Source organism: Colius striatus, chromosome 12 (genome assembly GCF_028858725.1).
Source record: "Colius striatus isolate bColStr4 chromosome 12, bColStr4.1.hap1, whole genome shotgun sequence".
NCBI lineage: Eukaryota > Metazoa > Chordata > Aves > Coliiformes > Coliidae > Colius > Colius striatus.
Window position 1 is genome coordinate 23,270,873 of NC_084770.1, and position 22,085 is coordinate 23,292,957.

Genomic DNA, 22,085 nt, shown 5'->3' on the forward strand with positions numbered 1-22,085 from the left:
TCATTCTCTGTTCCACATGTGAGTCCTCTGAAAGCCTTCCACCCATTTCTGCATTTCTACTTTTACCAGAAAACAACAGCCTTTTTTCCTGTGATGTTCACTATGAATATCTCACTGCCTGGGATGTAAGAGTTCAAACAGATGAGCTACTGCAGGTCACTGCAGTTACCCACACTGACACCCAGACAGCAGTGCAACCCTCACAAATCTAGAAGCTGCTGAAAATCTCTCATGCACTAGTTTTGCTTGTAGCCTCTCTCCAAGGTGATTCACTAGAAGGATCCTGAACTTCTGGGAGTAAAGCAGCTAAAAACATTTTCCTATAGCACATAAAGTTAAGGCAATCCTTGTAAGCCATGATTTCACACCAGCCTGAAGGACTGTCACACACTGTACTTGGTCCCTTTACTACACTTCCTCACCACTAACACTGCCTCTTCACAACCTGCCACTTTGCCGTGTTGCAGTTGTTTTAAGAACCAATGTTCTCCATAGTGTGTCTTACAAACCAACCTCAAACGTGGAAGAGGAGGAGGAGAGGATGGCCAGGAGCTTGTCTCACAGCATTGAACAACATGAGTTAACTAACAGTAAGACGTGTTCAGGTGTACTTAGAAGCATTCACCAGGCTCTCACTCGGTCAGTCACACAGTCAGAGGGATCAAGGCAGGTGGTTTGGTTTGATTTTGTTTTGGTTTCTAGTGTTCTGGGACAATTACTACAGATTGAGCTGATTGATTTTTATCAGTATTGTCATTTAATGAAAACAGGACGGTGCCTACAAATAGCCACCAAACTGCTTACTGCAGGGCTCAGCCTGCTCCTCTCCTCCCCTGAAGCGGTGCAGCAGTTTCTGATAGCCCTGACACTTCTGGAAGGCAGAGCCCTCCAGCATCCTTCTGTCCTCCACACACCTCCAAGTCACAGTTTTTGATTTCTCATGAACAACAGCAGCTAAATTCCAGCCCCTGACCACCACACCAACTGCAGCTGACTGGAGTTTGTTTCTGCTGCTCTCAGACATGTTTATAGTTGGGAGAACTTCTCAGTGTGCTGCCAACTTGCTTTGCTCAGGAAATTAGGAAATATAACATTTCTTCCTGCTGTGTGTTATGGCACAGTACTGGACCATGCTGGGCTACAACTTCCACTTTTAGCATTTATCTGGCGCTTCATCTATGACATCAGTCACATTCACTCTAAGGAACAGTAAAAATCTTGGACAGTAGAAAGAAGAGAGGGGCAGAGAGAGGCAGCACAGCCAAGTCCCATCCCCCACAGCACATCCTGCAAGGAACACTTCCTCTGGAAATCATGCAACAACATTTGAATCACAAGTCATCCTTTTGTGCATCCAATCTGCTAATTGCTGCACACAAGCAGGGAAACAGGCTCACTGTAACCTTTCACTCCAACTTTCAGGACAGTTTCTGTCAAACATCAGTACTGAGTGATGGAGTGATTGTATCCAATTTAATCAACTAGCAATTAGTTGTGCTGTGTGCCTGGCTCTTTTGGCTCAGTACCAGAAGGATTTATTTAAAGCATCTGTTTCCGTTAAATCCAGAACTTTTCTGGTTAAAGTCAAAGCCAATTCAGTGAAAGTCGAGCAGCATTGCAAGAGAGCATTTGATTTCTCTCATCTTGCCCTTATGTTGTTTAAAAGAAACATCCAATTTCTGACACTCCCAAGCTCCCCCTCCCCTGAGGACTCTCAAATGCAGGTTGAACTCATTTCCCGTTTGTTCCTTTTAATAGCACGAGATGTGAAACACTGGAGAGCTCACCAACGCTGGACTCTGACCAGCCTTTATGACAAGAGTTTCCTCCTTAAAGTGGCTCCTGATGGTCTTCCCATGTCTTTAGACAGGTCATTAACAAGCTGATAATCGCCATCAGGAACAACATCCTAACACCTGCTCAGGGAACTTTCTTAAAGCCCTGGCTTTTCCCTACTCATTGGCACTGTTGCCATCAACAACTCATACCCACAACCTTCTCAGAAACTCCAGTAAACTCAGCTGTGAAACACAAACGTGCAGTGCTACATGCACAGTGTTACAGACTGTTTCAGACTGTTCACTTTCATAATGCCTGAACTAAGGTCTCATTTACAGCTGCAAAACTCCCATCAACACCAACAGACACCTTAAGGAAAGAGACAAAACAAGTGCCCTAACATCAAGTCATTGTGGTTGATGTTTCTTCTCAACACTTACTCTCCCTTCACACCTAGATAAAGCTATTAACTGAGCAGGACTATCTGAATACTCCAAAATTACCTTGCATTGGATTAAGAAAAATCTCATTGAGCAGGTCAAAGAGTTCTTACCTAGGCAGCCCAAAGGAAGAGTTAGGAAAACGCATCAGTTATCTCATGGAATCAGTTACCATCCCAGATCTAAACCCACACAGACACAAATCACAGCATGTAAAAGGAATATACAGAAAGGTCAGAGGTACTGCAGAAAAAAAAAGGTAAACAGATTGTTTACATCAAAGGTCACTTTAGAAGAAAAGTGATCCCAAAGCCTTTGTGCTAGGTGAAATGGGGAAAGAGCAGACTCGGCAGAAGTCTGAAGCACATGTGGAACACCAGACGTCACTAGAATCAGGTGATCGGCACCCAAGAGAGCTAAGAGGAAAAAAACCACCTATTCTGAGACCATTTGATTGTATTTGCAGAAGGACAGAACACACACAAGAGCACTGCCAGGCTGCTGCGAGGGACAGAGGGCACAGTGTCGTTAGGGTTGGGCACTCAGCTTATGCAGCAGTCATAAAATCAAGGTTCTCCAGCCTTTACCTGACTTTTTTTTCCTACTGCTTATGGTACTCATTTTTTATCTCCCGTGTGTTGATGCAATTCTCTGTTGCTGACCATTCTGGAAAGTGTTATTGCTTCTCTCTGTCAGAAGTCATGGCCACTGAAAGTATCAGGCTGTCACCATCGAAGCCATTCTCTAGGTGGAAGTGAAGTGAGGGCTGGCTCCTACATCACTTACTTCAAAGTATAGTATTATTATTCTTGTTTGATGCTTTCAAAGTTATAACGACCTACATATCTGGCATAAAGAAGATTACCATGCAGTTTAGTTTCTTAGTGATGCTGTTGCTGACACATTACTATTGAGTAACAGAAAAAAGCCACTGAAGTGGAAGCAAGTGCCATTTAACTTCCTCCTTGACATAAGGGAACTGGAAAAACAATTACTGATTTCAGATAACTTCTGATAAAGCAATTGAAATTCCAATTAGCCTCTCCAAATCTGAGTCTTCTTGTCAGGAACAGCTTAACACCTGCACCACAGATTATTGGGGGGGGGTTGCAGTGTGTGTGTGAAATTAAAACTGCAAAAATGGGGCAAATGACAACCTTATTTCCTTAGTTTTTACACTGAATCAGAATCAGAGCTTTTAGCCAAAACGAGAGTGATTAAAGTGCAGGACTGTGTCCACAGGGGTTTGAAACCAGTGCTTGTTACGGGACTTACCACGACCTAAATAACAGCAACTAAAACATATATACAAATATATTTACCAGGCAAGCAGTGCAAAGCTAACTCCCCATAAAAACACCTTCTATCAGGCAACAGCCACCAAGCAACCACAAAGCCAAACAAGGAAAAAACCCAAAGACCCTGATGGTCTGCCTCATTCTGTAACAAACTGGAAGAGCTCTCAGGGAGTCTGCCCACAAGCAACTGCCCCAGTGGTAAGCCACTTGCCTCTGCAGCTAATCACAGCTCTCTGGCAGGAACCCAGAACAAGAAAAAGGCCACGGCAACCCTGCCAATATATCCTGTTACGGGGAGATTCCTGAGATAGCAGGTCAGTGCTCACAGCATCTAGCTCAATGGTGTGCATTTCACAGCACCAAATCTTGATTCCACCAATTAATACCCACTGACAAATGAACCCACAAAGGACATGCTGTGCCACCAGAGCTGTAAATCTTCCTGATAAACTACACAGACACCACCACAGGAGTCTGCATTTCAAAAGCCTTTCCCATGCTGAACAAAGTACTGCTTTTTATCCTGCTCAGAAGAAGTGGTGTGCTTCTGCCTGTCTCCCCCAGGCTGAGAAACTGCCCACAAGCTCACTTGTCATGGACAAAGACCATATAAATGACTCTGAGGCTCTCCAGGCAGAGGGACAGGCTGCTCCCATGCAACACAGCTGTGGAACAGCCTAGCCACAGGGTGAGCAGAGGGAACAGGGACCCACACACGCACGGCTTCCCACACTCTGCAGGCCTGGGCTGCCACCAGCAACGCAGCTTCACCAGCAGGTCTGAGCAGCAGGCAGTGCTGGGGGTGTTACTGCACGTGAGACATCCAATCAGTCTCGATAGCTGGGAGGAAATTTTTGTTACTAGAGAATCATGAACCATACAAACCCATAAATTCAGCGCTGCTTAGTCACGAGGGAAACATATCAGCCAGGGACCTCTCCACCACAGCCTAGAAATGATGGTGACTTTAGAGCACCCAGGAAGCTCTCCAGAGGAAATCTGGAACGTGTCAGCTTGTTTCAAGCGACAGATTCCCCCAGCAGGCTCCTGCCTCTTCCCTCTGAGCCCCGTGGCACTGCCATGGCCACACAGCTCCCGCAGCCCTGTGCCAGAGCCAGGCCGCCAACGCTCCCAGGTTAATGTTTCTCCCAAGGGCACCAGTGCCAAGCTGACAAGTGCCTACCTTCCCCAACCAAAGGAGAGCAAGTGCAAAGTCCAAGTGTGCTGCTGGCCACGTGGTGCTGTTTTATGGCCCCGCAGGGCTGTTTGAGGCAGAGCAGCAGCATCTGGCACGGGAGAGGCCAAGGACAGCGGCAGGGCCCATCCCAGCAGAGGCCAAGGGCAGGGCACACGCTGTGAGGGACTACACCACACAGGATTTCTCTCTGCCATCACAGGCACTTCAGGCTCTTTTCTACACATCTGTAGGAGAAGTTACCACGGCAGTAAGCCATCACACACAATTAAAGGTATGGAGAAAGCTGCAGGTCTCGATACTGCTGCACAGAAAGCTGCCCTTCATGTATAATGTATCAGTAAACATCTGTGTACATCATCTTCACATTGCCTCAGTCCCACCCAGAGCAAAAGTTAGAGTAGGGCAGGAAGGACAGCTGAAGCCACACTTGGGCAGGCAAGGTTTCCTAGCGTTGAGCACTGCCCAGACCAACCTCACTGCTGCCTGGAGCAATGCGGTGTAACCATCTATCTGCAGTGAGAGCTTCCAACCCATGGATCTGAGGTTTAACATCTCGTTTAGACAAAGTACATCGTCCCAATGGTGCATGAGAGCAGCCAAGGGAACGTACATATATCCTCCCACTGTGACAGTCTTGCTAAACAGATATTTCTAGACTTACTAATGACTTGGGGCCTTTTCAAAGCTGCACATTCTTTTTATGCAAGAAGAGCAATGGCAGTTCTCTGAAACCAGAATGACCTCTTGAAGACTTATCTCTAGGTCTCAACTAAGGAAGGCTGCTGCTTCAGTCCTTATCAGTCTCTGTACAAGGAAAGCAGCGATGCAAGTTGGAATAATTGTTGAACATTCACTTTAATACCAAAGAAATGCAGAGATAAACACAGTTTTCCTCTTTTGTGCTTCCTGCAGCAACAGTGAACCAGAAAATTAGTGAAAGGTTCCTAAGTTGCTACTAGAAGAAACCCTGTAAGAGCCAACAACAAAGCTGACTGAGAGGATCTGTGTGGGCACTGTCAGGCTTCCATTTACAGCGACGCTCTGCAGGGAAGGATGCCGAAACACCTACTGGATAAACGGTTTTGGGTTACAGCTGGAAGGCTTTAACATTTTTAAGTACTTTTGTTCTGTCCTTAAACATAAATATTCACATAAATAAGTCTATGCAGAGGTTAGGCTACAGAAGAAGAGTTGGAGGCTCCAAGAAATCAGCTCTAAAGGCTGCTGCGAGACTATTATTTATTTATTTAAAACAGAGAGTATGTTTCTCTAACATCCAGATAGGTTTCAGTACAAATAAACATTATAGCAGGTGGCAGCTTCTCACCACAGCTGTGGCAACGCCAGTTTCCACAGCTTTTCCCCAACTTACTCCTTTTCCTACCCTGCTCTTTCGGGCATGTCACCACAACTGCTCATAGGCTGGCACCTGATGGGATCTGGGAGCTGCTCCAACAGCGAGCTGAGGGAGGTGACTAGGTTGGCCTGTACATTATTTTTCAGCTACATCTTATCTGGCTGGCAGCTGGCTGCACTGAGGGGAAAACCCCCACTGCAAGAACCAGAACTGGACCTTTTACACCAGCGTGCAAAAAACATGAAGGGCACAAATAGATAAACCCTACCATGCTGGTCCTGCAACGAGGGCTGCAGAAGACTTTCTGAAGAAATACAAGTTTTATGCAACTAATATTTAAGTTTCACACATCCACCATTGGAAAAAAAATGCATCAGGACAGTTTATGTTCACACTGGTGCTGGTTAGAGACACGGTACAATCTGTTAGAGTGACACAAGTTTATTCAGGCTTCTGGTTCCAAATAGCTTTAATAACTGACTCCAGGTTCAGGCTAAACTCAATGGTAACAGATGCACAACTGCAAATCTCTGCCAACACTTTCCGTGCCACTTGCAGGGTCTCTGAGGATTCTCAGCCAGCCTCTCCAGAAGTGACCTTTCACAGCACCTCTGAGCGGGCATGAAGGCAAAGATAAAGACACCTGAGCAGAGACTAGGAAACCTAACAGGAGCTGTATTTCATTTCACAAAGGAGAGCACAAGCCAGAGACAAGCAATTTGTGAACAGATTTGGTTTCCTTTATGATGAGTTAGTGTCCCTTCAGAGAGGCTCTGACACAGAGGACACCATCTACAGCACTGGAACAGGACAGAAGGAAACGTACTGAAGAACTCTTTACTGCTCCAAACCAATGTTACATTAAGACAGACTGCTCTCTGTAAACCTACGACTTAAAACACATCCCCACTGGCAATCCCACTCCAGCTCACTATCAACAGTAAAAATCTTGGGCTGAGAAACCTTTCCACAGGCAGCAGCCAAAAAAAGCACTTGCCTGCTTTGGTCTGTGACTGCAGGTGGCACGTCACTGCTAGGGGAGGGAAAGCTCTGGGATGACAGTCTGGGGTACCATGGAGGGTATTCCATGTACACTGTTTGTCCAGGTGACTGCCAGGCATTTACTAAATCAACTATTATACAATGCATATTTATGCACAAATATTTTCCTTCCTGAGAAAAAAAGAGTTTAGATACCAACATTCTGTTAAATTCTGTTCACCCAAGAGAACGAGCTGAGGGAAGCATTGACTGTGCTCAGACTCAGTGCTCCTGAGCACTGAAGTTCCATATCTAATCTCCTCTCCAATAAGGAAGCTAAATTACAAACGAACAATCCCTGGGTCAGGAACACAAGTGCCACCTGCATGTTCACCTCAGGTTACTGTTTACCAACGCTGCTAGTCATCTGCAAAGAAACAGTACATTTCAGCTCCCAGAAGAACCCTCTAAACAAATAACTCCGAGACAGTAAAACCAAAGAGTTCAGCACGGAGCACTGATGTCAGAACCCTGCAGGAAGCAATCTGAGGGAACAGGATAAACGCACTGTGCCAGGTCACTGATATGATGCAAAGCCATGAATGTGTTCTGTGGGCACCTAAAATCTGAACACTCCACAACATACCCTCCAGAATCCCTGGAATCTCCTGACAACCAAAAGAGGCCTCATTGGCAGTAAAAGCAGATCATGGGAGAAAGGCCAAAAGCACAGCTGGTGAGCTCAGCAGCACTCTGTACCCCACACAACCCAAGCACCAGGTATGGTCCAAGTGCTCACCAGTACTGCTGGGGGTCACTGGGGAGGGAGTTCTCCCTCTTGTTCCCATCACTCTGTCCATCACTGTCCAGTATTACAAGTCTTACAAAGAAACTGAGCAACAGAGCTCTGAAAGTAAATGTTTTTAATGCCTGGTTAACTAACACACACACTCTCAAACAAACACAAACACTGTATTTTCCTATGGAAAGGATGAAGCTGCACCAGCTGAAGTACGTTGGAATGAGGTGAAACATTAACCTCATTTATCAAAAGGTGCTATGAGAAAATGTACCTGGTTCCTAACATACATTCACATCTATAAAGTTAAACTGAGATACTCAGACAAAACGTGAACTCACCTGACAAACCCACACAGGCTTCTGGCTTAAAAATCAAGACACAGAGTTTAAAGTCAGAACCTGTCTAAACATTTTGCATTCATGTCTTTTTCTGCTAGTACTGATCCTCTGATATTCCACGAGCTTCTTCCCTTTTGCTGACCTAATGGCACAAGGAGAAACAAAAACACCGAAGCCTTCCTTTCTCCTACCAACTCGATGGTTTGACCTGTCAGACCATTGACTATTCAAGCCATTTCACCCATTTCCCTGTAACTCCCCTTTCCCCAGACAGGCTTTTGGCAATCTGACCTCTCCTGCACCACGCACTGGTGCTGGAGGGAGACTGATTGAACAGTGTTCTCAGGCTGCATGAGCTTTTCTCTCTAGTTAAACTGGCCCATGGCAGCCCCATCCGACCGGTCTGTGCCTCGGGTTGCTGTTTGTGTGATTTTGTGGTCTGTCAGCTGTGAGCTCCCAATCACACAGACAGACAAATACCCCATAGAAGACTTCAGCTCTCTGAAGCCACCTTACAGGACGTTTTCATAAACCAACTGTATGCTCTATGCTGCCCAAATTACTCAGATGGACTCTTCTTTGTTAAGACACATTCCAATGAGCTCCCAAAAGCAGATTAGGTCTCTGCTGTCTGCACTAACAAAGGCAGCTTTGTTCCCCCAGAAGTGACCTTGCCATGCATTTGAAGCCTATCTCTGTTTCTGGAGAGTTTCCATCAAACATGTTCTAAGCCAAAGTTCCCAGACACAAGCTTTAAGCAATTGTGACTGGAGATAGTATTATCATCAGTTCATGCTCCTCAGCTCACCGAACTCCTGTCTGAGCAACCAAAGCCACTGATAACTACACTCAGGCTCAGACTGATATTTTTAAGTAAAGGCTGCTTAAAATACAGTGTAATGGGGCAGATGCTCAATTGTATTACAATTTTATAACCAATGACTTCTGATACCTGGGAAGACCTTGGCAATGGAAAGCAAAAGGCTGGAGATATGAAGCAAGAGCCTCCTGTTTTAGAAAAATTACTTTGGTTATTTACACAGATCAGGCTGCAGAAAGCCAGCACCAAGTTTTGCTACAGTTTAGCAGTATTGCATAACTTGGGAAACAAAATCTGTTTTCATTTAAGTTTAAAAAGGAGTTACAAATTCTGTTTTTACTCCAAGTTACAAAACATCAAGTTCTCAAACCATTAGACTTTCCAGACAAGAAAGAACAAGATTATAATTTTAGGCTAGTGTGGTATTTTTCCACTCTTCCCCCCCCCCCCCCCCCCCCGACCTCCCCACCACTTCCTTTGAAGACTATTAATCAAAAGGGTTGCAAGAATTCCCCTAAAAATATTGCTCTCCCCACCCCCATCTCTGCTTTAAATATTTTAAGTGATAAATTTAACAATGGATGTAACGATTTGGAACACAGGGGAAAAACACAAGGCAGAACTCCAAAGCACAGCTATTCACACAGCTATCCTGGTATGGTCAGCTGAGCAACAGAAACAACCCAAAGCAGAGCAAAGTCTGCAGGCTAATTAAAATGACAATTACCCTCTAATATTGAGAAATGAAGGTGTACTGAGGAAGTCCAAACATACACCTACTATACAGCTCCTAAGTTAGGTTTAGACTTGACACGATATATTAGACTCTCCCATGTGTATGCTCCATGAAGCAAAACCTTATTACTGCATAAACTTCAGGAGACAAAGTCAAACTGCTGTACAACAGATGTAAAATTCCACAGACTTCATGGGGCTTCTGAGACACAGAAACCAAGAAAGAACACGACCAGGACCGGGAACGTGAAACCTGACAAGTTCCACAAAGGTAAATGTGGTTAAATGCTAAAGGATTTAGAACATCACAGCTTATATAAAAGCAAGACTCTGCATATTAACAAGTGCAACATTTGACTTCTCATTCATAAATTGCCAGGCCTAAATGTCTGCTGAGTTTGCTGCCTTGCAGCTGTTCCTTCATCGTGCAGTATCGCTGAAGAGCCTGTTTTGTACATGGCATGTGCTTGCTTGAAAGGCACTTTGACCACCAGGAATCACTCTTCAGGTATAATTGTTTTACATGTAGCTTTATCATCACTAGATTTAAACTGACAAGCTTTTGTACCTGCAGAAATGCCCTGCTACACTTACTTCTTGCTGGCTTCGTAAACATCCGTGATGTTGGAGAAAAGGTGATGGCTCTCTGTTTTGGTCATTGTGAGGCTCAGCTCCCTGGAATTCTTAAACATCCGGATCAGAATCTCCAAGCTCAGCAAGTAAGAATGCTCAGATGATATCACTTCAAATATTGCCTGTAATGTGGAGGGGGGAAAGAAAAGACTTGTCATTCACTGGGCTTTTTTGTTTTAAAAAACCCAAACAAATAAACACAGGAAGGAAAACGAGGAAGAGAGATGCAGAGAGAAGTTATTAGATGCAAGCTAGAGATTGTAACACAGATATCCATTCCCACGATAGCTGCATCATTGACTTGAAACAAGTGATTTAACACTAGGAAAAAATCCACTTGCAAAAAAGACATATTCAGACTTTTCAGTACACTGGTAGAGTCTGAGGACAAAGTCCAGGGAGGGGAATCACTCCCCAGTGATTCCTGGCGGGGCTCTGGTTGGTTGGGTTAGGTTTTTACATTTAAAGAAACCCAACCATGCCTGTTTCTGTGGAATTAGGAAGTTTCCAGCTGTGGTCCAGTTGGAAGTCTCCTATCAGTCACATTACTCCTGAGCAGCCAGTGTTTGCTTTTGCTCTTTTTAAACCGAAGCTGCCAAGTTGTTTCCTTGAAAGCACTCTTGGGTAACAGCACTTGGCTCACCCAAGCACCTACAGGAAAGCAAAACCCTTTGCAAAATGCAGGCTTTAGCCACAAATCCACAGTGGTGACTTGGTTGCTTTAAAACATCAAAGTTGAGAGCAGAAGCCTATTCATCTGTTCGACATCTTCTACCTCTCCAGGCTTTATTTACTTTATATCCAACAGAGTTCCCATATGTGTAGACATGGAAATAATCACTTTTGTCATAACTCCAACAAGTCACACTTGTCACCAGTGCAACACAAGAATTGTTAACACAGAATAATACCACCAGCAGAGGTAACAGACCTGATCTCAATATAACTGATGTTAATACTCGCATATTTTCTTGCATTTTTGCCTAATTTCATTAGTTATTTGCACCTGCCTTTGCCAGGCATTCTCAAACCAAAGGAGAAATATATACTTGAAATACAACAGTGCAGATGTGAGTATTTAGAAAGGCTAATACCTACGGCTCTGCAAACCCAAAAGGGGAAAGAGAGAGGGTCTTGCAGATGACAGGAGTCTATACAAACTCTGTTGTCATTCTTGTTTTGGCTGGGGGTTTGTTGATGCTTTTACTGAAGGCCTTCACAAACTTCTTCCCAGTTTCATAACAGAGACTGATTAGCATAGTGAGAAATAAATGGGACAAAGAAAGATACTTTGCTTCTATATGTGGAAGGAAGGGAGAGAATATCATCTTACCATGACCCAAACACATGTTGGAGAATAAAACTAAAAAAGGATTATGAAACAATCTTGCCTGTGACAACCAGCAACCACAGGACACTCAGAGGCATTTCCCAGGTGGCTGCTAACTGTTTCTGAATGACATCTGAAACCATACTGTGGTTCACTTGCATGATATCAAGGTAAGCAGATGTGAGATGGAAAAAATAATCTGATAGGCTATAAAAAGCAATTTGAAGAACAGGTAAAGAATAATTGATACAAGGAAATTCAAAAGAAACACAGCAAAAGACAACTTGGTTGTGCAACTACGAGTTAATGATACCTATTTGTGCTCCTTCAGAAAGAATGGGCTTCTAATAGTCCAGTGTAAAACCACTCAGGCTTGAAAACAGTTTTGGTAACACTGAAGACTTTACATTTAAAAGGCATCTTAAGAACTTATTCCCCTTGAAGGGATGTAAATATGACTCAGGGAAACATCAACTAGAGGCTCCTAAAGGATACGAGTGAAATAAATGCCTTGTGTCTCAAAGCTTCCCAGCAGGAGAAGGCAGAAAACCAGAACACATGGCCCAAACTGCTGCACACTCCCTTCCCAGAAATGCAGCTTTATAAAAAACCCCAACAAACCATTATCTAAATCTCACACATCTCTGTATTTCATGTATCAACACCACAACTGTCGGCCATGCAGCTGAATTGATATTTGAGGCTTGCTATACACATATATGAACTTCACAGAACATGCCAGTCAGGTCTCACTCAGCTACAGTCACTGAGGTACCTCCTGGGGCAAGATGAAGGTATTGGAACAAATGACCACGGCAGGTAACGCTACAGGGCTGCTAGTAAATAAAAAGGTGGGATTTTTCCTGTTGAAGGACATACCTCAAGAACTGCAGGGATATAGCTGGCTAGGTCAGGCTATTCTTTTCAACACCTCTCATTCATTTTTATAAAGCCCCTGTAAGTAAGGAAGGAGGGTAAAACAAAGTGGATAAAAGGAGCAGAGAGGAAAGCAGATAAAGAGGACAAAAGGAGCAAAGGGAGAGGGACAGAGAGAGAAGACAGAACTGCATCAGTAATGGTTGCTGTTGGCTGCACTGGTGACAGTACTGGTGCAACTACTCCCTTTCAGTGTGAAAGGAAAAAGTTTAGCCACAAGAGTTGTTCACACTTGTTCACAAGATTAGTTACAACTAGGAGGCATAGTAAGAAGCTGCTGCTGTTTGTTCCTCACTGCCTTTAAAAACCTCTGTGTCACCTTCTACCCTCTGTGAAGGGTTAATTGTACACCTTCCCCTGGAGCAAGCACAGGAGGAAGCCCTCCTCCAGCCAGAGCCCAGGGAGGCACCCACACACAGCGGCAGACAGGCTGTGTTTATTTATTTTCCCCGGAGGGAGTAGACACTTCACTGCAGGACAGGAAGCAGTGTGATGAACTTGTCTCCTTATCAACAGAGCAGGACATCAAGCATGCACTGCATCCCTACAAAACCAGCAAAAGAGGAATGTGCTGAAGGGTACCTCTTGTCTCTTCCTTTCCTCCTGACTGATCGCTTCCGATAACCCGTTTTTCTTCACCTAAAAAGAAAGAAATCAAAACCTTTAACGTCTTTTATAGAAAAGCAAGAGTCTAAGATACAGGGCCATGAAAACAGTGCACTAAGCACCCAGCTAAAGCATCTACCCACTTCACAAAGGCTGCAATGAACCGGCACAAGTTACGAAAATGAAGCTGTTCACATCTGTCATTTGACTTTGTTGGAGGCAACTAAATAACGTCATTAAAAACTATCCCAAGACACAAAGACAGAACTGCTGCAGCAAAGGCATGCAGAGCTGAACCCTGCTCACCCTGCACTGTCTCCCTGGACTTCACACACACACAGCAGCATGGAAACTGCTTTCTCCTTACAGAAGTTACGTGTCTTGACTCACACACGTACATCACAAGCCTCATTTTCCAAGTCGTCCTGAAAAATCTCCCTGTCTTCGTTTGACCAACACCCCTCAAGGCACAGACTGGGTAGGTTTCCTGCTGAAAGCGTGGATCCATCCTGCTGCCTTTTCCCTCCATTTCCCAGCACAGTCACTGCTAACAAACACCGCAGACACATTACTCTCCCTCTTTCCTAACCCAATAGTCTGACATTTTCCAGCTGACCTCCTGTTATAATCCCACACTCACTTTTCAATACACACTCAGCACGTAATTTTCCCCAAGTTATAAACACAGACTGACAATAAGAGGTTCAGATTCCCATCTTCCCTTCTCACAGTGCACTACCTCTTCCCATACACCTCTCACTCCCAGCCTTGTAAATCAAGTAAAGACACTGAACAAGTTCTCTGTGCCAGAAACCATAAAGAACAAGCTGGTTTATTTAACTGTCCACAGGGCACAGGACACGTTCTCTCACACGGGTGACCTTTGGACTGCTTTGCTCTCACGACTAATTAATGCTTTTGAAATTAGCAGTATTACTGGGTAGCATTCCTTCCAAAATACCTCAGCTATTGGACAATTAACTGCTGGTTTGCCTAGAAGGCAGGAAAAAAGCCCCAAATTCACTTAATTCTAAGCAAACTTTTTGGGCAACATGAAGCAAATTAACTACAGTTAAAGTACCTCGTTTGTTTAAAAAGAAATTTAAAGCAAATACTTTCAAAGCCACATGGGCTTGCCTTCCTCACAACTACTGAATCAAAGAGGGAGTCATATTTCAATACCTTAAACTGCAAAAGGCCATCTACTTCTGCAAGACAGCTCTTCCAAACAGTCTATATAGCCCTAGACGATCTGGCTGAGGCTTAGCAACTAATTTATATCAAAACGAACCGTCTCAACTGCAATGCTTTTTATGCAAAACAAACACAAGTAACTGATCAGGACCCACATGCTCATCTTGCAAAAAACACAGTTCAGCTAAGTCAGAACAGGACTAAATCCTAGCTCAAGTTTGATCCACACAACTCCAACTCACTGAGAGGAACTACAAAGCATAGACTTCACTGTTGAGTTTACAGCCTGTTTGGATTGAAACCTGTTGTCTCAGGCTTTCTGACAGCACCTCTCTCAGAACAGTCACACACACGTGTGTGAACTGCAGCTCTCCCGAGGAACCCTCCCAACTCTCCTGTGCAGCTGAGGCTGAAGCAGCCATCTCCAGTGACAGAGGGAAGGACCAAGACAGGCTCTTACATTCAAAGTGCAAACAAGACAGTCATGCTCCATTATTGTTCTTTTTGTCCAGCACAGTTTAAAAAGTAAAGAAACCCACACAAACCCAGGAATGGATCTTACACTGTGAAATTACAAAGCATGAATTCCTTTGCATTCTGAAGTTGTATTTAATGTCACCTTACACCACACTGATTTTTTTTGCTTGGCAATTTCAAAGCACATACCCTCAACCAGGCTCTCATGTGGCCACACCAGCACTTGCACTAGAAAAAGGGAGGTGTTGGGTAACCAGGGAAAGCAATTCTAGCAGCATCATCAGTCTGTGTCTACTAAAACTGACTGAGAAAACATGGTCAGTGGTTTCTTTATACCCTACATAAAAGCTAAACCGAGAGCTCCTGACTTGGATTAGTAGAATCAATAGTTTAGGTTGGAAGACTTTCAAGACCATCAAGTCCAACAGCTCCCTCAGCACTGCCACGGCCACCACTGACCCACATCCCTCAGCCCCACAGCTACATGGCTGTGGATTCCCTCCAGGGATGATAAGGTCTAAGTAATTGTAGGAAATTCAGCTAAATGTGGTCTCGATGCAGTTGGGATACTCATTTGCGTGTTTCCATTACTCCAGTGACTAATTGTATGTTTCCCTTTTCAATCAGTGAATGCCTTGCTTTCAAAGTGAGTCCCCTGAGAAGCAGAGGCACAGCGTGTGGTGCTGTCACAGTGACAAACCGGTTACAGTGTAGAAGATGATCACAACACTGCACATATCACTGCTTATTTATTACAAACCCAACTGTGCCTGTAATGTGAGGATTTCACACCACTGTTTGCTATACACGTCCAGGATGCATTTGTTTGTTTCTGAATAGGTGCAAACTTGTTGATAAAAAAAAAGTAATAATATTTGGAGACACTTGATGTTCTGGAAGGGCAAAGACAACAAACTTCATACAAAACCTCCAGTAGTAAGTAAAAATCCTTACTACACAATGAGTAATACTCACAACAGACAGCTGACTCCATGTAGATCTCAGGGGCTTGTAGTGAAAAACAACCTTTTCATCCGATTTCTGCTCTCGGGGCTCTGACTCTTCATCAGAATCTATGTCCAGAGCTTTTTCTTTATAGTTCTGATACAATACAGCATTTTCTATAGAACAACAACAGTAAGCTGTTAATTGCTAGAAAGTTAGCTTAGCTGCTTTCAGAAAAATTAAACCAGTTAAACAATGACAGAAACCAAAGTGTCAATGTGCCGTGCCCAAACTCCGAGAGACAAAGACAGGATCTCATTTGGGATGGACAATGGTGCAGTACAGTAACAATGGGTCACTGTGCCGTTACTAGAAAGATCCACACTGACTGAATTAAAGAACAGACATGTCCTTTGTCAAGAAAAAACAGAAACCAATTTTCTCTTCCTTGCTTTGCTGTACAATGTTTCATAATTAGCCATGGAACAAGTGTGTTGGTAGAGCAGAGCCACTGATCTACAGGTCCAGCTCTTTCCATCTGCAACACCACCGTAAGTCCACTACCCATTCCAGCTTCTATTCTGCCAGCTTTAAATCCCACCTTCACACCTCACTGAGAGAAGGGAATGATCCAAACTTCAGAAATTCGAGGTCAGAACTAATCCAAATGAAAACTTCAAAGCTTGCTTTGAGTAAGGGAGAGGCCTTTGAACCTTGAGACAAAACACACTCGTTTTGTACTTCAGTACTGCCCCTATTCATCCAGTAACAGCAACGGCAGAGAGGCACAGGGCTGGAGCAGGGCCTTGCCATTTCCCAGCCTCCCTGACCACACACCCTTCTCAAAAGCTGAAAAAGGAAAAGGACAGAGAAATTCAAGACTGAAACAACCTACAGACGCATTAAGCTGTCATGAAAGCAAACTCTAAAAGGTGCTTTAGAGACGAGCCAGGCTTTGGACAATATCCCGTCTTCCCCTACAAGTGAAAACAGAAAGTCTGGCTGCTCTTAGGGCGGGTGGTGGATCTGTTCCACCTGCTCAGACCGTGCAGCCCTGGCCGAGCATTATACAAGGTCTGGCCTTTTGTATTTGTTCTTTGGAATGTGGCTATAGAGTTTATACCCTTTTTAAGACAGGAAATTGTGTTCAGCAACTGAATTCTGAGAGGCATTACAGATAAAGTTATTAGCTGGAATCAGCCCAAGACAGAAGGGAGCCATTGGAAGGGAATTCAAAAAAACGTCAGAGATGGTGTGAGAAAAGATGAAAATCAGAGTAAGATGGGGTGATGCAAACAGAACAGAGTGGAGAGCTGTGAAAATAAAGGAAAACGAAGGTAACACAGCAGCTGGGATGACCTTAAGGAGGCATTATGCAGAGAAAAGCCAAGAAAGTAGCAGTTATTGCAATGAAACCCCCACAGACTCATGGCCAGGAAAGAATTCCTTTCTTGTGGAAATATTGGGAAAAACAGCACACTTGGCAAAGCGCAGAATCGGTGAGGAACAGAGACATCAGATACAGGGACTGCGGTTTCCTGACACTTCAACTTTAAGTCTAGGTAGCAAGAAAAAAGGATTACAGTCAAAGAATTCAATCCAGCACCCTGGCCTTATGCAGAAAGGAGAGAAACATCTGCACAAACCATGAACTCAGAGAATAGCAACTCAGGTGTCAGCTGCAATGGCTCCAAAACCCTCAGCTGATCCATCAAAGCTATGTCTTGCAGCTGGGGAGGCGTGCAGGCAGTCCCAGGGACAGGCATACAGGCAGTCCCAGGGGAAGGCATGCAGGCAGTCCCTGCTGCAGGAACACACCTCACCCCTGTCACCCTGCAGGACTCTAACGCTGCGACAGACAGATGGACCAGCTGTCTTTTAGGAGGGGCAGCAGTTTAAGCTGAAAGGAAGCCCTGCAAAAATACCCCATTCTATATAACTGCCATTCTATATTCTTTAAAATAAAGCATGTCTGATGCTAAAACAATGGTCCCATATTTTTGTCAGTATACTGGAAGAAGCTATTTTGACTATGTATAGAAGAAATGTGCAAAATGCTCCTGAAGTTAACTTCTCTTGTGACTGAGCATATTGTCAAGCCTGGGCTGAAAAGGTCTTACCTTCCCCATCAAACGTCCCTTGTCCTTTCAGCACTTTCTTCTGACAATTTTAACAGGAAAGAGAAACACATGCATTAAAAGGAGGATGCAAAATACCCAACAGTAAAAAGAACTTCTGTTTTATTTGATACTTAAGGCCTAAATTAACAGCCCCTAATCTACACCCCTCTGATGTGAAAACAACTCATGAAAACAATTGCTTCATCACAGAGTGACAAGCTACACCACTTCTCCTCCTCTCACCCACTGTTTACATGTATTTGTCCCAAATGCTTCATTTTTCCCATGTCTCAAAAGCCCAGTCTATCAGCTTTACAAGGGCTCAGTGAGCCTGTAACTCATTGCACTGCCACTGAGTGCTGTGCAAGGCTGTATGGAGCAGCCGAGTGGTTGACGGGCTCTTCCCACACCACAGCAAGGATCTTGGAAACTAACATTCTGAGACCAAAGCAATCCTTTGACATGAACCAGCTGCTTTGGTGTGACAAGTGCTATGGGCTAAGAAGTCCTTTAAAACAAAATTGCTGCTAGCAAAAAGCCAGGACAGTGTCACATCCTATCTGAAACAACTTAAAGTGCACTGCCAAAGCCACAGCACCCCGACCCTCAGCACCTCCCTGCTCAGCAGCACATCACAATTTCATCCATTCCTAGCTCACCACTTGCAGCACTTTCACAAAAGTTTCCATGACCGTAACTTTTCATTTGGCTGAATATTATCATAAAGCTGATAAGGATGATAATAGCTACAGCATTAGCCCTTGGCCTGGAGGACTTCATGACACAATCCCAAGCACTCCACGGAAATTTACCAATGTTTCTTTTAAAGTAACAAATTACATTTAAAAGGAAAAGAGTGCAAGATGGCAAGGTGATACCTTGAAGTAAAATCGTATTTTCAGTGAACATTTGTAATTTAACACATTAACATTCAACATAAATCAACTACTCCTAAGGGATTATAACCAAGAAATAAACCCAGGATTTCTGCCCTTCCTTACAGGCATGAAAATTAAGCTACAAAAAGATATCCCAAGTGGTCTCTATCTATTAAAAAAATATCACACCCTAACTTTTACAAACACCTTAGAAGTAACATCTCAGATACAGGAGTAAGGCAGGAAGCTCTTTCTGCTCTCAGTCTACTCTAGCAGGCAATGTCTCTTTTCTTCCTGTCGTACTACCTTCTGGGAAACAGGTTTTAAGGCATCAATTTGTGAAAGAAAAGCTCGAAGTGCTGGGGAATCCAGCAGGAAATAAGTGTGAGGCTGCCATCCACACAGCTGGGAGCTGCCCAGATTTCAACAGAATCATGTCCCTGAAGCCTCTGCCGCTTCAGTTTGAAAACACTTGTAAGGGATCTGTGGGATATCCTAACTACAGCAGCAGCAGGAAGCAAAGTGACCCCCCCCAGCAGAAACTGCAAATCACGCTCTTGTGCAGCCTACTCCACTTCAATAAACGTGTCACTGAGAGCACAACTCACCTTTATCCTCCCCAGGCTCGAAAACTTCTCTTTATCTTCAACAACTGCTTTAAGTATAGGCTGGGACATTCTGTTCTTCTTCTTAAAGTTAGCAGAGCTGTCGAAGTCCACGCCACTCACCACGGCCCGGCGGTACGACGTGGACCTCAGGCCGCGCCTCAGGGTGCCTGGGCTGTCCAGCTCGGCCTCCTCCTCAGCATCGGCCACCAAAGGCACGCTGAGGCTCTCCACCATGCTGCGAACCTTCAGCACCCTCTTGCTCGTCTCCGCATTGTGGCCGTGGGCTTTGCTCGCCACTTTTATTTCAGAAGCCAGGCTCTTGGGGATGATCTGCTGCGTGCCCACTTTGAGAGCGGCGGGGCTGTTGGTGCTCAGGACCACGGGCTGGTCCTGAGGAGCCGCCGGCTTCTGCGGAGTCACGGCTGGCTCCGGGGACATCTCCCGGGAAACCTCGGGGGGGCCCAGCGGCACGCCGTCGGCTGTTTTGGAAACCCGTCCGCATCGCAAAGGCTGTGCAGCCGCGCTGCCGCCGCCGGGGGAAGGGGAGGGCTGAGGGCTGGCTGTAAAAACAATCCGCTCCTGCTGCGGCGAGAGCGCCGACGGGCTGGATATCCTCAGGGGCCGGCGCAGCGGGCCGCCCGGGGAGCCAGCCGCGCCGTTCGCGGTAAACCCGACAGAGCTGTTGGAAACCAGAGCGAGCGGCGGCGGGGACGGCTCCGGAGGCAGCTCGGGGGAGGCCGCCTTGGAGGCCGGGCGCCGCACTTTCCCGTTGGACACCGGTGCCGTGCCGGCGCTGAGACCCGCGGGGCCGCCCGGGCGAGTGCTGACGCTGCCGGCGGGCTGCGTCACGGTGAACACGCACCTGTCCTCCACGGGGAAGTCGGTGACGAGCAGCCCGTTGGCGCTCTGGTACGACTGGGGCCGCGGTTTGCTCCAGGCGCGGGGCACCGGCCGCGGGGTCGACCTCCTCTTCCACCGCGCCGCCGCCCCGTCGGGGGACAGATCCGCCTCGCCGGTGCCGTCCATCGCCCGCTCCTCGGCGCCGCGGCCGGGCAGCTCCGGCAGCTCCGCCTCCCGCCCGCCGCCGCTTCTCGCCGCCGCCCGCTCCCTGCGGCTCGGCAACGGCGAACGGCAGCGCCCGTCAGGCCGCGGCAAGTCCCTGGGACACGGCCGCTGCCCCGCGCCGGGAACGGGAGAGCGGGGGCCGAGCCCCGCGGCTCACGGCCGCTGCTGCCGCTCCCACCTGCGGGAGCCCGCGCTGGGCCGGCCGGCCCCGGGAGGGCAGGGCCCGCTCCCGGCCGCGCTCCGCCCGCCCCGGCTCCAGCCGCAGCCGCGGCGCCCAGGGCCTCACCTCATCGCAGCTCCCTCCGGGACGGGGGAACGGCCGCTCCCCGCCCCACCTGCGGCTCGGCCGAGGCGGCGCGCAGCCCTTCCGCAGCCTTCCAGCGGCCCCCCGCGCTCAGGCTCCGGGCTGCCCGGCGCGGCCTGGCCCCGCCGCCGGCCCCTCCCCTGCCCCCCGCCCCGGGGCCGCAGGTAGCGAGCGGCGGGAGGGGCCGCTCAGCAGCCGAGCGCGGTTCGGCGGGCGCGGGGCCGGCTCTGCCCTGACCCCGTGCTGCGGGCCCGCAGGGTGAGCGCACGGGCTGCCGTGGGCAGGGGGGCGCCTGGGTCAGTGCCGGCGGTGGGCGTGCAGAGCAGCCTCACGGAGCCTTTCTCCAGCCCGTGCAATGCCTAGGAATCCCCCCCAGCCCCGGGCTTTTCTCTGGAGGGGTGCACAGGCACCTCCACGCTGCGAAAATGACTTCATAGGTGCCCCGTGCCCGGAGCCGCGAGCGGCTGTGGCATCCCCGCGGGGGGCTGCTGCGAGGGCTCGGCCCTGGGGACAGCGCCGGGCAGAGCCGAGGCTGCCGAGCTGCCCGCGGAGGGACGGCTGGGGGAAAGCTGGGCAAAGGAGCAGCTTTTGGGTAAGAAAAGAAATAAACCATGAATCTGCTGGGAATTCCGACAGATTACATCACACTGGAAAAAAAAGTGTCTCTAGAAATGCTGAAACTTAACTAGGGCTTTGGTGCATCGGATGAACACGGGTAAAGGAGCAGAGAGCCGGTTTTCAGAAGCAATACAAAGCACGTGCTTCACGTTGTGTGCCCTGCTCTGGCCCCAGCAGGGCACGGGCTCCCGCAGCCCGGGGCAGCCCCTGCAGCAGGCTCCCTGCCGTAGCTAACACCGGCACTTTCTCTCTTCCATTACACTGAAAAGTCACAGCATGCCCTTACTTCACTGTCTGCTTCTCTACAACTAAAGTTTGTCTCCGCTTTAGCTGGAAAAAAGTAACGATCCGGATGTTTTAAAAGCCATCTTGTCCCAGTGTGTGGGGCGTTTAGCATGAGCGATTATTTAGCTCCACTATCAAATGTCACATTGGATACAAATATAAAATACCATTTAGAATGTGTTCCTAGCATCGAATCCCAAAACTGAATTGTCAGGCTTCCCTCAAATGCATGGAGCATCACATGTAGGTGTGAGCTCTGTTCCTGTGTGTGCATGCATCCACTCCAAAGAGGCAGAACAGACATTCCTGGAGTACTTGAAAGTGCAGCCCAGGCCCTG

General features: G+C 46.8%; 1 protein-coding gene across 1 annotated transcript in view; it reads right to left on the reverse strand.

The window, feature by feature from the left end:
• ARHGEF26 (Rho guanine nucleotide exchange factor 26) overlaps positions 1 to 20,939 on the reverse strand; it is a 41,111-nt gene extending 20,172 nt beyond the window's left edge. The window contains exons 1-6 of the mRNA XM_062006213.1: positions 20,827 to 20,939; positions 19,476 to 20,583; positions 17,990 to 18,029; positions 15,900 to 16,045; positions 13,230 to 13,286; positions 10,343 to 10,503 (exon numbers count right to left, since the gene is read on the reverse strand). Coding sequence (XP_061862197.1) covers positions 10,343 to 10,503; positions 13,230 to 13,286; positions 15,900 to 16,045; positions 17,990 to 18,029; positions 19,476 to 20,583; positions 20,827 to 20,831 — 1,517 coding nt within the window. The 5' untranslated portion in view covers positions 20,832 to 20,939. The remainder of the gene's footprint in view (positions 1 to 10,342; positions 10,504 to 13,229; positions 13,287 to 15,899; positions 16,046 to 17,989; positions 18,030 to 19,475; positions 20,584 to 20,826) is intronic.
• Between the last annotated feature and the right edge of the window lie 1,146 nt (positions 20,940 to 22,085).